The 19,261-nt window shown below is 42.9% G+C and overlaps 1 protein-coding gene across 2 annotated transcripts in view; it reads right to left on the bottom strand.

Moving 5' to 3' along the window:
- tll1 (tolloid-like 1) overlaps window positions 1-11,334 on the bottom strand; it is a 61,237-nt gene extending 49,903 nt beyond the window's left edge. The window contains exons 1-2 of one of the 2 annotated variants that reach the window (XM_034290992.1): window positions 11,016-11,334; window positions 8,879-9,456 (exon numbers count right to left, since the gene is read on the bottom strand). In XM_034290992.1, coding sequence (XP_034146883.1) covers window positions 8,879-9,056 — 178 coding nt within the window. In that variant the 5' untranslated portion in view covers window positions 9,057-9,456; window positions 11,016-11,334. Of the gene's footprint in view, window positions 1-8,878; window positions 9,660-11,015 lie in introns of those variants that run through there. The other variant, XM_029118204.2, reaches the window with a different exon arrangement.
- Between the last annotated feature and the right edge of the window lie 7,927 nt (window positions 11,335-19,261).

The following is a 19,261-nucleotide window of genomic DNA, read 5'->3' as shown; positions in this document are numbered from 1 at the left end:
AATCACCAGTTAGACCCAGTGAAACCAGTTAGACGAACCAATCACTTTTACAATCATCAGCTAGAAAAAACAATCACTTATACAATACCAGCTAGAACAACCAATTAGTATTACAATCACCAACTGGAGTCAGGAAACCTGCTTCCATGAGTGGCTCTGAGGTGAAGAAAGTCTGGAACAGAACTGTTTAACAACCTAATAACTAACTATTTAATTAACTATCTATCTAACTATCTACTTATTTAACTATCTATCTGTTTAACTATTTATCTAATTAACTATATATCTGTTTAACTATCTACTTATTTAACTATCTATCTGTTTAACTATTTATCTGTTTAACTATCTACTTATTTAACTATCTATCTGTTTAACTATTTATCTAATTTACTATATATCTAACCATCTAAATGTTTAACTATCTATTTAACTATCTATCTGTTTAACTATTTATCTAATTAACTATCTATCTGTTTAACTATCTACTTATTTAACTATCTATCTGTTTAACTATTTATCTAATTTACTATCTATCTGTTTAACTATCTATATATTTAACAATCTATTTAACTATCTGTTTAAATATCTATATATTTAACTATCTATCTGTTTATCTGTTGGTATGACTATCTATCTACATGTCTACCTAATTAGGTAGATAAGTATTGGATGGGAAGGTTTGCTCAAAATGTCCAAGGTGAGAGTGTGGTGTCCCTCTCACCTTCTCCCTTTTACCTGTGTGTTGTCTATATATGACCAGTGAAGTGTCTCCTAGGTACAGATCAATAATCAGCTACACTTACTGTCTGTCTGAAGCAGTTACACACACTCACACACACAGACACTCTGGAATTAATGAAACAGGAAAATAACTTCTAAATATGACACATTGACAGAGGTCGTCAGCAATCATTTAAGTCTTAATATGTGGTATTCACAGAGATTGACATCTCAATTAATGATGACCACGTTTTGAATGGAATTCCTTGCATGTGTACCATTTTTACAACCCCCAAAGTGTCCCTTTGCATGCTCCTCCCCCTCCATCCGGAACATCTTGGCTGAGACAACGGTATTGACAGAGGTTGTCACCTGCTTGGCTGAGACAACGGTATTGACAGAGGTTTTCACCTGCTTGGCTGAGACAACGGTATTGACAGAGGTTTTCTCCTGCTTGGCTGAGACAACAGTATTGACAGAGGTTGTCACCTGCTTGGCTGAGACAACGGTATTGACAGAGGTTGTCACCTGCTTGGCTGAGACAATGGTATTGACAGAGGTTGTCACCTGCTTAATGACGGGCATGAACATACACATTAGGAGGAAAACTAAGCTTGTGGTTTGTCTTAACCGCCAGTACTGCCTGAAAATTGTACTTTGGATCATGTTTTAAGGAACACACCTCAACTAGTGCCCCCAGTTGCCTCTGAGTGCCAACGAGCTGGTTTGAGAAAGGTAAATTACCATTTAAGAAAGGTAAATTACCATGTGAAATAGTTAAAAATAGCAGAGCTCTGGCTTTACTTATTTCTGCTGACCTATTGGGTCTGGACAACCTAAGCTCCTCACCTGGCCAACGCCTTGAGTGTGTCTCCACCCCAGGCTCCTCATCAAACTCCTCCCCATGCTCCTCCCCATGCTCCTCATCAAGCTCCTCCCCATGCTCCTCATCAAGCTCCTCCCCAGGCTCCTCCGCACACTCCTTAACAGGCTCCTGCCCGGGCTCCTCCCATGCTCCCCACCAAGATCCTCCCCAGGCTTCTCCCCATGCTCCTCACCAGGCTCCTTACAAGGCTCCTCCCCAGGCTCCTCCCATGCTCCTCACCAGGCTCCTTACAAGGCTCCTCCCCAGGCTCCTCCCATGTTACTCACCAGGCTTCTTCCTGCCACAGTCCAGCCTTTCCGGGGAGTTCTTCCTAGCTACTGTACTTCAACATCTGATCACTTACTCCTTGGGGTTTTAGGTTGGGTAAAACGTGTACACATGGTAACAGAGATGAAGGTGAATTCCAAGAAAATTATTCAAAGAGGAAATTGAATCCCAACAAATCTCCCTGTTTCTCCATCTAATAATATAGATAGCAAGATGATACCATTAACCACTAAGTTCATGTTTTCTCTCATAAACACCAAGTAAGCAACTTTGCGTGAATTGTTTGCCATGGAAATTAAATTAAAATGACTTCTCCATTGTCAAAGCAGTCTAGTCACACAGACTTTATGGACCACAGTCCATGCATATCTGGGATACTGAAATGATGTCTGACGTTATGTCAGAACCGCATTCCCAAATGTGTACCCAGGGTGCAGTGGTCAGGAGAGGAATATTAAAGCCGAAACAGTCAGGTAGGTCAAAGTATGAAATACTGTCATTTCACTTTTTCAGCTGGATGTATTATTAGAGATGCTCGGAGCATTCTAAGGTATCTCTTGTATAACTTCTTCATCAGGCCTGAATAGTTGGCAGTCTTACAGAATCCAACTGACTGCTCTTGCCTCGTGGGAAATTAATGGGGGAATTGAAAGGGGGAATTTAATAGGAAAATTGAATGGGATTTGGTGACATACAACAGAAAAACGTCTGAGTTGAACACTAAATCTAATGATATTGGTGATATGAGATCATATCTGTCTGTCTGTTTTTTTCTTTAAATCAGTAAGTAACTTTCACCCAACTGCATTGTTTTAGTAGCCTACACAAGCACTTAACTACACCCGAAACATCTGGTACAGAGCGCACGTGACAAATAAAGTTAAAATGTTTTGAGGTTTGAGTATGAAACACTGGCTTACATACTACAACAGTCAGACAGGACCAAAACCAGATCCAGGTTTCTGAGGGAGAACCCCACACACTGGTCCAGGAGGGACCACAAATATGTCTTCACAATTAAGTAGGAGGGGTATCTGTGTGTGTGTGTGTGTAGTGGAAGAGTGTGTGTAAATGACAGGGGACTGAGAGGAGGAGTGTCATTAAAACACACACCCTTCCCCTAGAGCACAATTATCCTGTCTGAATGGAAAAGACTGAGAGATACATTATTCTAGATCTGTCTGTATAGGGGAGAGATACATTATTCTAGATCTGTCTGTATAGGGGAGAGATACATTATTCTAGATCTGTCTGTATAGGGGAGAGATACATTATTCTAGATCTCTCTGTATAGGGGAGAGATACATTATTCTAGATATATTATCATGGGACAAAATGAGTACAGGGAAAAACCTACTGGGAATCTCTTTTATATTTTATTGTCCATGTTGTTTGTCTATAAGTTGACTCATCATGAGGAAGCTGATGTTTTTGATTAATAAACAAACCCATCCTAGGGAGTGAAAACATTTCAATGAATCCCAGACCTGAAACATATTTCTGTCATTTCATAGGAAAACAAACGCCACCTTCCCAGAAGAATTAGGATGATACATTCATGTTAGCGACTTCAGTGACAAATATACTTTCATTTCAGTGAATCGATGTACAACATCATGGGAAGGTTTAGGACGTCAAGGATGAGAAAAACTGAAGCACATCTGTTCAGAAATGGGTGGAGTACACACACACACAAACACACATATAATCACACAGACGGACACACACATACAATCACACACACAGACACACACACACATAATCACACACAGACAGACAATCACATACGCCCACACACAAAATCACATACAATCACACACAGAGACACACTAACACACAATCACAAACACATACAATCACACACAGAGACACACTAACACACACACAATCACGAACACATACAATCACACACAGAGACACACTTACACACACACAATCACAAACACATACAATCACACACAGAGACACACTAACACACACACAATCACGAACACATACAATCACACACAGAGACACACTTACACACACACAATCACAGATGTGGACACACTCGCAGCCAGGCGTGTGGTCTGTAAAGCAACTGCTGATATCCTGACTGGCAACAACTGAAGAGGTCAGCAAAACAACACACAAAAACACATACACACAATCAGACAATGACACACACAATCAGACAACGACACACACACAATCAGACAATGGCCCACACACAATCAGACAACGACACACACACAATCAGACAACGACACACACACGGTATCCATACTTGTGAAAATAAAAACAGTTTCAAGTTTAATAGTTAGCCAACAGACATGGTGGCAACTGATATAGAGCTAGCATTTAGCTGCTTCAATCACTTATCCTAGCCGTATTAGCCCCATGCTAACCTCACCAGCTGCAAGTGATTACGTCCTTTAGCTCATGACTAATCAGCCAATTACAAACACAGACTGAAAATTGTAATCAGACAATTATCAACTCAAAGGGGAATAATCTATTGTGCCCTGTTGTGTCACTTACTGTAAGAATAGACAATGTTTCTGAACACTTCTACATTCGTGTGGATCTTGCCCTGATTACGGTGAGTGATGATGAAATAATAAATTAGTTGGTTTCAGAGGTACAAGATGCACACCTCCTCTGTGATTTGTCATGGAACTGTTAAAAATGATCCTGGCCTCTGCAACTTTCTCTCTCAACATTAGTCATGATTAATTCAGGATTTTATCAGGGAGCTATCAGGTTTAATTTAATGTTCAGAAACACACTTAAAACTGAAATTCCTCTAGTAATCCTTGACCATTGAGTTAGTATCAGGCAAAACACCAAAGACAACCGCATACAACTAGTGACAAGGATGTTGTCATTGCAAAAACATGCTGCCAAATATTTAAATTTTTAAACCCCTGAAGATTTGATCACATTTCAGGTTCAATCAAAACAGCAATGCAGAATATGCTAAAGGATTCACACACTGAGTCGTAAGGTTCCTGTGTAATAAATTATGATATATAAATAACTGACAACACAGACACACTGAGTCGTAAGGTTCCTGTGTAATAAATTATGATATATAAATAACTGACAACACAGACACACTGAGTCGTAAGGTTCCTGTGTAATAAATTATGATATATAAATAACTGACAACACAGACACACTGAGTCGTAAGGTTCCTGTGTAATAAATTATGATATATAAATAACTGACAACACAGACACAATGAGTCATACGTGTGCTGTGTAATAAATTATGATATATAAATAACTGACAACACAGACATGACAACACAGACACACTGAGTCATATGGCTGCTGTGTAATATATTATGATATATAAATAACTGACAACACAGACACACTGAGCCGTATGGCTGCTGTGTAATATATTATGATATATAAATAACTGACAACACAGACACACTGAGCCGTATGGCTGCTGTGTAATATATTATGATATATAAATAACTGACAACACAGACACACTGAGCCGTATGGCTGCTGTGTAATATATTATGATATATAAATAACTGACAACACAGACACACTGAGCCGTATGGCTGCTGTGTAATATATTATGATATATAAATAACTGACAACACAGACACACTGAGCTGTATGGCTGCTGTGTAATATATTATGATATATAAATAACTGACAACACAGACACACTGAGCCGTATGGCTGCTGTGTAATATATTATGATATATAAATAACTGACAACACAGACACACCACCTGAGAGCACTGGCCACATCAACAGTGCTCAATACACTTTAACATAAAACACTGTAATATTTGCCCCACAGTGATGACCACACACACACGCGCACGCAAACACACAAACACACACCCACACTGTTATGTGCTGTGCATTACAGAACTCCCATTAAAGTCAGTGTTTCTATTCTACATTCCTGTGCATGTCTTCAGCTGAACTTACTGCCTGTCTAATACACCTACAACTGGATCTGGGTCTGTGGGTCTGGGTCTGTTTGTGGGTCTGTCTGTGGGTCTGTCTGGTCTGTGTGTCTGTGGTCCTGTCTGTGGGTCTGTCTGTTGGTCTGTGGGCCTGTCTGTGGGCCTGTCTGTGGATCTGTCTGTCTGTGGGTCTTGGTCTGTCTGTGGGTCTGTCTGTGGGTCTGGGTGTGTCTGTGGGTCTGGTTCTGTCTGTGGGTCTCGGTCTGTCTGTGGGTCTGGGTCTGTCTGTGGGTCGGTCTTTGGCTCTGGGTCTGTCTGTGGGTCTGGTTCTGTCTGTGGGTCTGGTTCTGTCTGTGGGTCTTGGTCTGTCTGTGGGTCTGTCTGTGGGTCTTGGTCTGTCTGTGGGCCTGTTTGTGGCTCTGGGTCTGTCTGTGGGTCTGTCTGTGGGTCTGGGTCTGTCTGTGGGTCTTGGTCTGTCTGTGGGCCTGTTTGTGGCTCTGGGTCTGTCTGTGGGTCTGGTTCTGTCTGTGGGTCTGTATGTGGGTCTTGGTCTGTCTGTGGGTCTGTCTGTGGCTCTGGGTCTGTCTGTGGGTCTGTCTGTGGCTCTGGGTCTGTCTGTGGATCTGTCTGTGGGTCTGTCTGTGGTTCTGGGTCTGTCTGCCTGGATTAAACAGTCCCTAACACTCACCCTAACCCAAGGATAGTAAAACAGGTGACACACACAATAACACACAGGGTAAGTTGTTAGGGCAAGGTTCACTTCAGGCACAAATGTTAGGTCACTGAGGAAAAGGTTAGGGTTAGTAATTAGCCAAAGTTAATTTTCAGGTTATTGAGGGAAAGATTAGGGTTAGTCATTATGACAATGTTCAGTTCAGGCATAATTGTTAGATTATTGACTTTAGGGTTAGGTTAAGGTTAAGACCAGGTTAGGGTTAGGTTAAGGTTAGGAGCAGGTTAGGGTTAGGTTAAGGTTAGGATCAGGTTAGGGTTAGGTTAAGGTTGAGACTTGGTTAGGGAAAATGGATTTAGTATGTTTTCTGGTCTACAGAAAGATAGAAATACACAACTTTCTGTGTGTATGTTTGTGTATGTATGTGGCCACGTGCATGTGTGTATGTGTGTGTGTGTGTGGGCGCGTGTGTGTGAGGGGCTTCAGTCTGGACCGAAATCACTCACAAATTAAACCAGACGGTCAGTTACACACACACTAATAAATCAATCTTTATCTCTGACCCCTCAATGTCTTTCTATATCTCATTCTTTATCTCTGAACCCTCAATGTCTTTCTATATCTCATTCTTTATCTCTGAACCCTCAATGTCTTTCTATATCTCTCATTCTTTATGTCTGACCCCTCAATGTCTTTATCTCTGACCCCTCCATGTCTTTCTGTATCTCATTCTTTATCTCTGACCCCTCCATGTCTTTCTGTATCTCATTCTTTATCTCTGACCCCGCAATGTCTTTATCTCTGAACCCTCCATGTCTTTCTGTATCTCTCAGTCTTTATCTCTGACACACTCTTTCCATCCCCCTACACACACTCTCTCTATCTCTGTGCCCCCCTCATCTCGTTAAAGAATGTGCAAACTCAGGTGCCTTGCTTCCTTTCAGCAAACCACGGTGACACTCTCACACACACGCAATTACACTCTACAACATACACTCTCACACACACGCAATTACACTCTACAACATACACTCTCAAACACGCAATCACACTCTAAAACATACACTCTCACACACGCAATCACACTCTAAAACATACACTCTCACACACACGCAATCACACTCTAAAACATACACTCTCAAACACGCAATCACACTCTAAAACATACACTCTCGCACACGTAATCACACAATAAAACATATACTCTCAAACACGCAATCACACTCTAAAACATACACTCTCACACACACAATCACACTCTAAAACATACACTCTAGCACACACGCAATCACACTCTAAAACATACACTCTCGAACACACGCAATCACACTCTAAAACATACACTCTCACACACGCAATCATACTCTAAAACATACACTCTCACACACGCAATCATACTCTAAAACATACACTCTCACACACACAATCACACTCTAAAACATACACTCTAGCACACACGCAATCACACACTAAAACATACACTCTCGCACACACGCAATCACACTCTAAAACATACACTCTCACACACGCAATCACACTCTAAAACATACACTCTCACACACACAATCACACTCTAAAACATACACTCTAGCACACACGCAATCACACTCTAAAACATACACTCTCGCACACACGCAATCACACTCTAAAACATACACTCTCACACACACGCAATCACACTCTAAAACATACACTCACCCACACACGCAATCACACTCTAAAACATACACTCTCACACACACACAATCACACTCTGAAACATACACTCTCGCACACACACAATCACACTCTGAAACATACACTCTTGCACACTCAGCCAGCTCTGATCCGAATGTGATCATGTCAGTTTTATCACAGACTTATACACTTCTTTGAGGACAGATGCACCAACACTTTAATAAACTATAGACTTTACAACAGAATAGGCCATGTTCTAAGCAGGTTCAATTTGGAACCAAAAAGGTTTTGCCTATCCATACAGCCAACCACTTTGGAACATTTGGGGGGTTGCTAGGCTATTATAGTCACTTGGGATTCTGATTGATGTATATGCAGTTCAAGGCTAGTTCTGCTTGCATGGGCTAGTATACTGTACATTCCGTTAGCCTACTTCATACCAATTGGTTTTGTGCTTTCTGTCAACATACAAACTATTTCTACTTTCCTGCACCATTGCATGTTTCTTTTGCACAATGGAACCAGGAGCGTGTTTTAGAACACACACGCGAGACACATTTACGTTGTTGTCACAGCAGAACAGGTAGTGTATAACAATCAGAAGAACTTGATGGGACAACCGCATAACCCAGTAATTGTAAGTACACTTGACTACTCCTTGAAGTAGCCTAGCCAATTCAGTGCTACAGGAGAATAAATCAATTAAAAGATGGTGATGTAGTAGGAAAATACTCACCAGCTTTACACGGGTCCTTATAGTCAATGTTTTCTGTCCTTTCCTCCTCATTGTAGTAATCATAGTTGGCGTCTTCATAGTCGAAACAGTGACATACGGTAGTCCAGACCGTCAGACCGGCTACTAACAGCGTTACCCACCGCATCTTAGCAGCCACGGCGGCCGGGACCCGGTCCATCACAAACACACACACACACACTCACACACACACACACCGAGCGAGATGAATGAAACCCGGTGCCTCCTCTCCTGTGGGAGCAGGAATTTAGCGGCTCATTGTGAAGCCTGCACTCTGGAAGTCCGACTTGAAAGTGTGTGCGCGTAAGAGTGTGTGTCTATGTGTGGGTGTGTCTGCGTGCGTGTGTATGTCAAGCGGAATGTAGACGGATGGTCGCCGCTACTGTCTCTGTCTCATCGCGTGACTTAGTGCCTATCTGTCCGTATTCTCTCCCGGCGCAGTCCCGGGCTACAGCGGAGCTTCAATGTTCGAAGTTCCCTCTTCCTCCAGCTCCTAACAACACGGTTCCCAATGAAGAGTTCTGTCCTCCTGGATGAGTCGGCGGGTCTTGTCACTATCCCTGACGGGGAGAGAGAAGACAGAAGGCGGCATCAGGACTGCTCACTTTTCACGAACAGCGGTCAACCTGCTAGCAGTTTTAAGTGTTTAAAGTGTAGAACGCGGAGACCGCGGGACATCGAATAGCAGAGTGACTGGCTGTCTGGCTTCACTACTGCCTTCTCTCGCTCCTTCTCTCTCCTCTCTTGTCCCACTTCTCTCACACTTCAGTGATGTTTTTCTCTTGGTATCGGTATCGTTCTCGTCCTCCCTCACTCTCTCTCTCCCTCTCTGATCCGCCCCCTATCTCTGCCGTTCTGTCGACTAGGCTGCAAGAGACCAAAGTGGTTTTACTTAATCTACTGCGGTCGTTTAAACGAGTGGGAGAACAAATCAAACCGGCAGCAGTAAAAAGTCACAGGACGCTTTTAATTTGACCCGAAGTAGCCTCTATAGCTATTAGTCCCGTAAACTCGGGGCCCATCGCCCATCAGCTGGACAGAGACAGGATATGGTGCTTTTAGACCGCAGTCATCGTATAGGTGAGAGTTGAGTAATTTAACCATATCATTCCGCTCTATAGGTCCGTAGGTGAGAGTTGGGTCATAAAGCCATATCAAGTCGGGTGCTATTATGGAGGCAGGGAGCCCGGGCCCCGTGTCCTCTTTGACAGACAAGCCTAATTTTTATAGGCTGTTATCCATCTCTCACACAAAGCACGCACAAGCACGCACACACGGATGCAGAGCGAGAGATGGAGAGGGTGACCGACTGAGCATATAAAGAAAACCTCCAGTCGAGTCGTTAGCTACATAAGTGTGTACATTGAACGGCTTAGGCATTGAGGAAAAGTGTTACTGTTACGCTATAGGAAAGGCATTATGTCTAGGAAAAGCGCAGATGCTTGATTACTATAATGCTTTGTTGTTTTGGTTTGTGGTCACGACCGTGTGTCACATAGAGTGATCAGTTTGTTTAGCTTAGCACATGACCTCTTATGGGTGACCTATTTAGGCCTTACCAGGCAACGACAACAACAATCGGTACTTTCTCTTCCCTATTTTATTCATCTCCGTTTTTCTCCTGTTTGCTTAAAGCTGGTCACAGACTGCGGTTGCAGATATAAAAACCATAAATAGATCTGATGTGTTTATTATCTCAACTACATAGGCTTGTGTTTGTCAGGAGTAGCTGCGGTAGGCGCACTTCAGAATAAATACGGTGACACGGTGTGGCTGACAGACCGTGGTGATAGTATGGTGACCAGTTGCCAAAGGAACGGAGCGCGACCTTACCAAGGAAGGTAACAACCCCGCGAGCGACACGTTTAGGTCAGCGGTTTTTATGGACTCGCAAAACCTCTCCACGCGCCTAAGAGAAACATGACCGCATCTCCACGCGCCTATGAGAAACGTGATCGACGCGAGGGTTCAAATGATGTCCGGAAAACAGAAGAGACAGACGGAGAGTAACCAACCATTGAACCCAAGCGAGAGGTTAAATCTCTCTATGTCCTCTCTTTTTTCCCTTCTCCCTCTCTCTCTTTCTCGCTCACTTCATTCCTTTCTCTGTCTCGCATACCTGCCGCTGCATTCACTTCGTCCCTGGGAGTTGAGCGGGAGCTCCATGCTTTCCCACGCCGCTGAGGACGTCCCGTAACCCCGCCTGAGTGTGTACGAGCCCTCGGCGCCTGGTACCAGTCATTCCCATTTCGTGTCCCCCTCTCACCGGAGATTAGACCGGGAGCTCTGTTCCGTGGCGCGCGCAGCGGATTAGTCCTCCTGGCCCCTGAGAGAGCCGGTGGCGGAGCCGCGCGCTGCCTGACGTCACGACATCAATCCAGCAGCAAGCTGCCCGCAAATCCCCATGGGGGGTGCATCTAATACATTTCTTGCGATGACAGAGGGGTGGCACAAGAAATATCCAGGGAGGGAATGGAAAGAGAATAGAACTGTTTGAAAATAATAGGGACGAGAGACATTTTTACTTTCCAGAAATTCTATTTTCCTAAATGTATCAACGAATACTTCAGCTAATATTTTGTATTATAAACTTGTAGAAATCCCATTTGTTATCTGAGGTGGCAGAGTGAAATAGCAAGTGCCATACTGTGATTACATGGCTTTGTGTATCTACATTTCTTTGTATAGAAGATGTTTGTGATGCTGACATTCAGAGTAATACCCCATGTTAATGAAGCACACAGACAGGTTATTACATGTTTTATTGTTGTCTTCAGGTTGATCTTGCACTCAAAATATGACAGATGTACATTTCTATTGAGGTAAAATTGCAAGCCAATAAATGCATTTTATTTAATCAAAAACGTATATGTTACCATTCTTGGCAGCCTAGAAACGATTATGAACCATTAAATGAGACAAAAGGTTTCTTGACATTCATAAATTAGCCATTTGCTGTTAAACGGAATAGCTAAATGCCTGAAAATACCAATTTCCACTATTAGGGCAATACCTACACTTCTTTAAACAATTATACTTTCTTTTGGTTTGTTTTTTTGTTAGTATTTCCAGGGTAAGATCAGGCTGCAAAACAACAATTACATTTTGTTTATAGCCTTTTTTGCTCATCTTTATTAAGAGTGCATATAATCATGGCAGCAACTGCTACTTAGATGTTGTTTTTGTTCAGACCAGAAGAAAAAACAACCTTTCCTCATGACTTACCAGTTTTGTAGGATTAGTGTTCTGACTGTCAGGTCTTGACACATTCCTGTACAATCAAGCAGCACCTGAGGGTAGGACTGAATCCTTAAGTGGTAAAGGGAGGAGTCATAAGGTAAAGGAATGAGTGATTAGGTAAAGGGATGAGTGATAAGGTAATGGGATGAATGAAAGTGGCATATACAGCTCCGGAAAAAATTAAGAGACCACTGCACCTTTTTCTTTCCTTTCCAAAAAAGTCGAAAAGGAAAGTTTTGAATGAGGAAGAGTTAAAATTAAGCGACAACTGAAAATTGAACGCTTCTGTTCCTCATTCAAAACTTTCATTGGAAAGGAAAGAAAAAGGTGCAGTGGTCTCTTATTTTTTTCCAGAGCTGTATATGTTGCCATTATGTCCAGACCTAATACCTACATTCATTAAATCAAGAAAAATGTATACGCAGACCCAATACATGAACTGTGTCTATATTGTAACTGCCGCCAACATGTTGCAGAAACATGAGGATGAATGGTCCACAATGGTTCAATTATCATAGGAAATGTATCATCAAAGTAGAATCGTAATTCAAATGTTGACAGGTAAAATAAAAGACAAAGATACATTTTTTAAACGATAGAAAACAAGAATATCACTCCTTGGCTTAATACCTCTTGGAATTTGAGATGTAACATTTCTTTTGACACTTCCCCTGCTTTTTACCTAACAAGAGGCATGGATGGTTTTGTTGTTGTTTTAAGTGCTGATTGCTCATTTAAAAGATTAGTAGGGTTGCCCCTGGCAGAGTAGAGAAGAACAACAGGAAACATCACCACAAATGACTGCCTGTTCCCTACATAGTGCTGTACTATTCACCAGGGCCCTAGAACCCTGTTCCCTACATAGTGCTGTACTATTCACCAGGGCCCTAGAACCCTGTTCCCTACATAGTGATGTAATATTCACCAGGCCCCTAGAACCCTGTTCCCTACATAGTGCTGTACTATTCACCAGGGCCCTAGAACCCTGTTCCCTACATAGTGCTGTACTATTCACCAGGGCCCTAGAACCCTGTTCCCTACATAGTGATGTACTATTCACCAGGCCCCTAGAACCCTGTTCCCTATATAGTGCTGTACTATTCACCAGGGCTCTAGAACCCTGTTCCCTACATAGTGCTGTACTATTCACCAGGGCCCTAGAACCCTGTTCCCTACATAGTGATGTAATATTCACCAGGCCCCTAGAACCCTGTTCCCTACATAGTGCTGTACTATTCACCAGGGCCCTAGAACCCTGTTCCCTACATAGTGCTGTACTATTCACCAGGGCCCTAGAACCCTGTTCCCTACATAGTGCTGTACTATTCACCAGGACCCTAGAACCCTGGCCACTACAGACTCGTGATTGGGGGTTAGTTTCCACTACAGACTAGTTTTTGGGGGTTAGTTAACACTACAAACTAGTTACTGGTTTTTCTTTTTTACCAATACAGACTAGTTACCAAGAAGGTAGTTATGACTGCAGACTAGACCACATTACTGAAGAGTGACTACTTACCGAAGGAGAGGAAAAGATAGAGGGAGAGAAGGAGAGGAGGAGATAGAGGGAGAGAAGGAGAAGAAGAGATAGAGGGAGAGAAGGAGGGGAGGAGATAGAGGGAGAGAAGGAGAAGAAGAGATAGAGGGAGAGAAGGAGGGGAGGAGATAGAGGGAGAGAAGGAGAGGAAGAGATAGAGGGAGAGAAGGAGAAGAAGAGATAGAGGGAGAGAAGGAGGGGAGGAGATAGAGGGAGAGAAGGAGAAGAAGAGATAGAGGGAGAGAAGGAGGGGAGGAGATAGAGGGAGAGAAGGAGAGGAAGAGATAGAGGGAGAGAAGTAGAGGAAGAGATAGAGGGAGAGAAGGAGAGGAAGAGACAGAGGGAGAGAAGGAGAGGAAGAGATAGAGGGAGAGAAGGAGAGGAAGAGATAGAGGGAGAGAAGGAGAGGAAGAGATAGAGGGAGAGAAGGAGGGGAGGAGATAGAGGGAGAGAAGGAGAAGAAGAGATAGAGGGAGAGAAGGAGGGGAGGAGATAGAGGGAGAGAAGGAGGGGAAGACAGAAAGCCTGAGGCCCAGCATGGGACTTAAACAGAGGATATCCTCTCTTCCTCTCCTCCCTCGCTCCACTCTTCCTCCCTTACTCCGGTCACTCTGTTTACTCAAGGACAGACCACTTCCCAGCAGTGTGTGTGTGTGGGTGTGTGTGCGCGTGGGTTTGACCCTGACCTTCAAGAAACATTAAAGAGCTCCAGCCCGGACAGTCAAATGTGTTTCAGTCCTTTAAAGTTGGTTTAATATGGAACCACACTGGACAGTCAAATGTGTTTCAAACCTTTAAAGTTGGTTTATGGAACCACACTGGACAGTCAAATGTGTTTCAATCCTTTAAAGTTGGTTTAATATGGAACCACACTGGACAGTCAAATGTGTTTCAAACCTTTAAAGTTGGTTTAATATGGAACCACACTGGACAGTCAAATGTGTTTCAATCCTTTAAAGTTGGTTTAATATGGAGCTACACTGGACAGTCAAATGTGTTTCAAACCTTTAAAGTTGGTTTAAGATGGAACCAAACTGGACAGTCGAAGGTGTTTCAGCCTTTAAAGTTGGTTTAAGATGGAATCACACTGGACAGTCGAAGGTGTTTCAATCCTTTAACGTTGGTTTAAGATGGAGACACACTGTACAGTCAAATATGTTTCAATCCTTTAAAGTTGGTTTAAGATGGAACCACACTGGACAGTCAAATGTGTTTCAAACCTTTAAAGTTGGTTTAATATGGAACCACACTGGACAGTCAAATGTGTTTCAATCCTTTAAAGTTGGTTTAAAATGGAGCCACACTGGACAGTGAAATGTGTTTCAATCCTTTAAAGTTGGTTTAAGATGGAACCAAACTGGACAGTCGAAGGTGTTTCAGCCTTTAAAGTTGGTTTAAGATAGAACCAAACTGGACAGTCGAAGGTGTTTCAGCCTTTTAAAGTTGGTTTAAGATGGAGCCACACTGGACAGTTAAAGGTGTTTCAGCCTTTTAAAGTTGGTTTAAGATGGAAAAATCCTGGCCTGTGTTAAAGGAAAATGCTATAGATTTAATGTTTGTGTAGCAGGGAACTAATAATAGCACTCCTACCTGCTGACCCAGCACCAGGGGACGTCTTGGGTGTGTGTCTGAGGTGTGTGTGTCAGCAGTGTGTGTCTGTGGTGTGTGTGTCAGCGGTGTGTGTGTGTGTCTGTAGTGTGTGTCTGTGGTGTGTGTGTCTGTGGTGTGTGTGTCAGCGGTGTGTGTCTGTGGTGTGTGTGTCAGCGGTGTGTGTGTGTGTCTGTGGTGTGTGTCTGTGGTGTGTGTCTGTGGTGTGTGTGTCTGTGGTGTGTGTCTGTGGTGTGTGTGTCTGTGGTGTGTGTCTGTGGTGTGTGTGTCAATGGTGTGTGTGTGTGTGTCTGAGGTGTGTGTGTCTGAGGTGTGTGTGTCAGCGGTGTGTGTGTGTGTGTCTGTAGTGTGTGTCTTTGGTGTGTGTGTCTGGGGTGTGTGTTTCAGTGGTGTGTGTGTGTGTGTGTCTGAGGTGTGTGTGTCTGAGGTGTGTGTGTCAGCGGTGTGTGTGTCTGCAGTGTGTGTGTCAGCGGTGTGTGTGTCAGCGATGTGTGTGTGTGTGTCAGCGGTGTGTATGTGTGTGTGTGTGTGTGTGTGTCAGGTGTGTGTGTGTGTCAGAGGTATGTATGTGTGTGTGTGTGTGTGTGTCAGGTGTGTGTGTGTGTCAAAGGTATGTATGTGTGTGTGTGTCAGGTGTGTCAGGTGTGTGTGTGTCAGAGGTGTGTGTGTGCATCTCTTGGGAGTCACTGTGTAAGGGCAGAATGCTGCCGTTGTTGCTCTGAGAATTGCAGAGGTTTGATCGAGGCTGGAAATAGAACCAATTAGACACAACAGTATGAAACAGCCAAGGGACAAAAGTAGTGAACTAAACGGCAAGGGTACAAAAGTAGTGAACTAAATGGCCAAGGGGTCAATAGTAGTGAACTAAACAGACAATGGGTTGAAAGTTGTGGACTAAAAAGATGAGGGTCAGAATTAGTTCCCAGAGTATCCTGCGCATTTATGAAATAAGTCCTATACTTAAAACACATCAAATACAACATTAACAATAGGTACATACAATAATACAATTATTTTACTAATTTGTTTTACAGCTCCATGTGATTTTTATGTTAACATGGGCCTTCAAAAACACCCTTGAAAAGACTTATGAGGGCACTGCCCCCTGGTGGACAAACTGGCCAACTACACAAAGACAGAAACAGACAGACAAAAGAAGGCAGACAGGCAGGATGACAGGCAATGAGACAAATAGAGGCAGACAGACATGCAATTACAGAGAATGGCAGACGGACAGGAAGACAGAGAGACAGACAGAAAGACAGACAGGCAGGCAGATTTTGTGCCCCAACAAGCAATGTTCTCGCATTTATGCCCTCCTTTTCACTCCTTTTCACTCCCCTCTGCCCCTCTGGCCCTCTGGCCAGCTCCTTCCGATGTATCTGGATGTTGTTAGTGATCGATAGTATTGATAAGAAGATGCTAATATCAGATGCTAATGACCAATATGACTGATAGGCTGGTGTGGTATTGATCAAGTCTATCGATGTGCACCCTCAGCAGTTAGGAGGGAAAACAGCTGAGTCACTCAAACTCTGAGTTGGGACAAAAGTGCTGCTCTAGCTCGTTATTGTTTAAACTACTGAACTGGCAATGCCAGTGTTGTGGTTCCCATGTCATTATATAAAGGGTTGTCTGAAGTCTGACATGCCCAGGAGTCAGATCAACAAGAACCTTGATGATGAAGGTTCTATAGACAACCAAACTTTTTGTCTACTAGCTCTCCAAGAAATACAGGTCCAACTAAAGCACATGTGAAGACTTCTATTCAACCAAACACAATTCAACCAGAATCTATTCAACCAGACTTCTATTCAACCAGACTCTATTCAACCATCCACAGAACTATCAGACATGGCTGCTCTATCCCCATCCACAGAGGTATCCCGATTCACAGAGCTATCAGACAGGACTGCTCTATCCCTGTGTACAGAACTATCAAACAGGGCTGCTCTATCCCTATACACAGAGCTATCAGACAGGACTGCTCTATCCCAATTCATAGAGGTATAAGGGCTGCTCTATCCCCGTCCACAGAGCTATCAGACAGGGCTGCTCTATCCCGATTCATAGAGGTATAAGGGCTGCTCTATCCCCGTCCACAGAGCTATCAGACAGGGCTGCTCTAACCCCACCCACAGAGCTATCAGACAGGGCTGCTCTAACCCCACCCACAGAGCTATCAGACAGGGCTGCTCTATCCCCGTCCACAGAGCTATCAGACAGGGCTGCTCTATCCCCGTCCACAGAGCTATTAAAGGTATCAGGGCTCAGGACAGTTATACTGTCAAATAAAACTTTATTTATATAGCACATTTCTAACAAAATGCATTTCAAGGTGCTTTAACAGGTAAGTCATTATACGTTATTAAAAACAGTTAATAAACAATGCTTTGATAAAATGTATGAATTATAGTAAAGATATATATGAAATAAAATAAGAAAAATTTAATGATGGCAACACTGACACTGACTATTATCATCTAGTGGTCTATAACAGCACCCCAAAAGGTCTATAACAGCACCCCAAAAGGTCTATAACAGCAGCCCAAAAGGTCTATAACAGCAGCCCAAAAGGTTTATAACAGCACCCCAAAAGGTCTATAACAGCACCCCAAAAGGTCTATAACAGCACCCCAAAAGGTCTATAACAGCAGCCCAAAAGGTCTATAACAGCAGCCCAAAAGGTCTATAACAGCACCCCAAAAGGTCTATAACAGCAGCCCAAAAGGTCTATAACAGCACCCCAAAAGGTCTATAACAGCAGCCCAAAAGGTTTATAACAGCACCCCAAAAGGTCTATAACAGCAGCCCAAAAGGTCTATAACAGCAGCCCAAAAGGTCTATAACAGCAGCCCAAAAGGTCTATAACAGCAGCCCAAAAGGTCTGAATTTAATTAGGTGAATCTGCTGCCACAACACTACAACAAACTCAGGCATGGGATCACCTACCCAGTGTGGGACTACCTTGATCCACTAGTACTGCCTACTGTATGGTAGCAGAGAAATCAGTAGTTTGGCTGGAGTGACTGGTTGAGCCTCTCCCTAGTATATACCAACCTGGGTCATCCAAGCCACTGTGTGCAGTGTTTTGCCTTTTTCATCCTGTTTCATACCAAGCTGTGATGCAGCCAGCCGAGATGCCCTCAGTGGGGGATATACAGTACAGAAACCCTTTTGGATGTGAGAACCCATGTAGAATCTAGAACTTTCTATGAATCTAGAGGACCATGTAGAATCTACAACCTTCTAAGAATCTAGAGGTCCATGCAGAATCTAGAACCTTCTAAGAATCTAGAGGTCCATGCAGAATCTAGAACCTTCTATGAATCTAGAGGTCCATGCAGTATCTAGAACCTTCTATGAATCTAGAGGTCCATGCAGTATCTAGAACCTTCTAAGAATCTAGAGGTCCATGCAGAATCTAGAATCTTCTAAGAATCTAGAGGTCCATGTAGAATCTTTTCCGAGGGAAAAGGTGTTGTCTTTTGTCATTCTTTCTTCAAACATTTCTGAGGACCGTACTAACTCATTTATATTAACTAATTTATATTAACTCCTTATCAGATTATTACCACACATACCATTTTTGAAAATAACATTTATATAAAGAAATCTACACATTTAAATGATTTTGCATTGTACTTGTCACCCTGGCTGTCCTGATTATTTGGTACAGCCCTTTATTGTTAGACTGAGGGCCAGCAGACGGAGGAATGCAGGACCCAGCCGGGACATTGTAAAGTGTGGGATTGATAAGCATCTGCCAATATTGGAAATTATAAACAAAATCAAAAGCTTTGTCCAAATAATAACCTGTTTATTGAAGTCCCTGTAGGACAATGTCTCTATCACAGGTCTTCAAATGTATAGTAGAAAAATATATCCTAAAACTCTCTGTAAATATTAAGTCCCCATAATAATTAGCAAGTTTCTGATGCCAAACGGATGCCAAATTGTGTAATGGCACCACAGACATG

The sequence above is a fragment of the Esox lucius genome, chromosome 25 (assembly GCF_011004845.1).
Source record: "Esox lucius isolate fEsoLuc1 chromosome 25, fEsoLuc1.pri, whole genome shotgun sequence".
NCBI classification, from domain to species: domain Eukaryota; kingdom Metazoa; phylum Chordata; class Actinopteri; order Esociformes; family Esocidae; genus Esox; species Esox lucius.
This window is presented reverse-complemented; position numbering and strand designations above follow the sequence as displayed.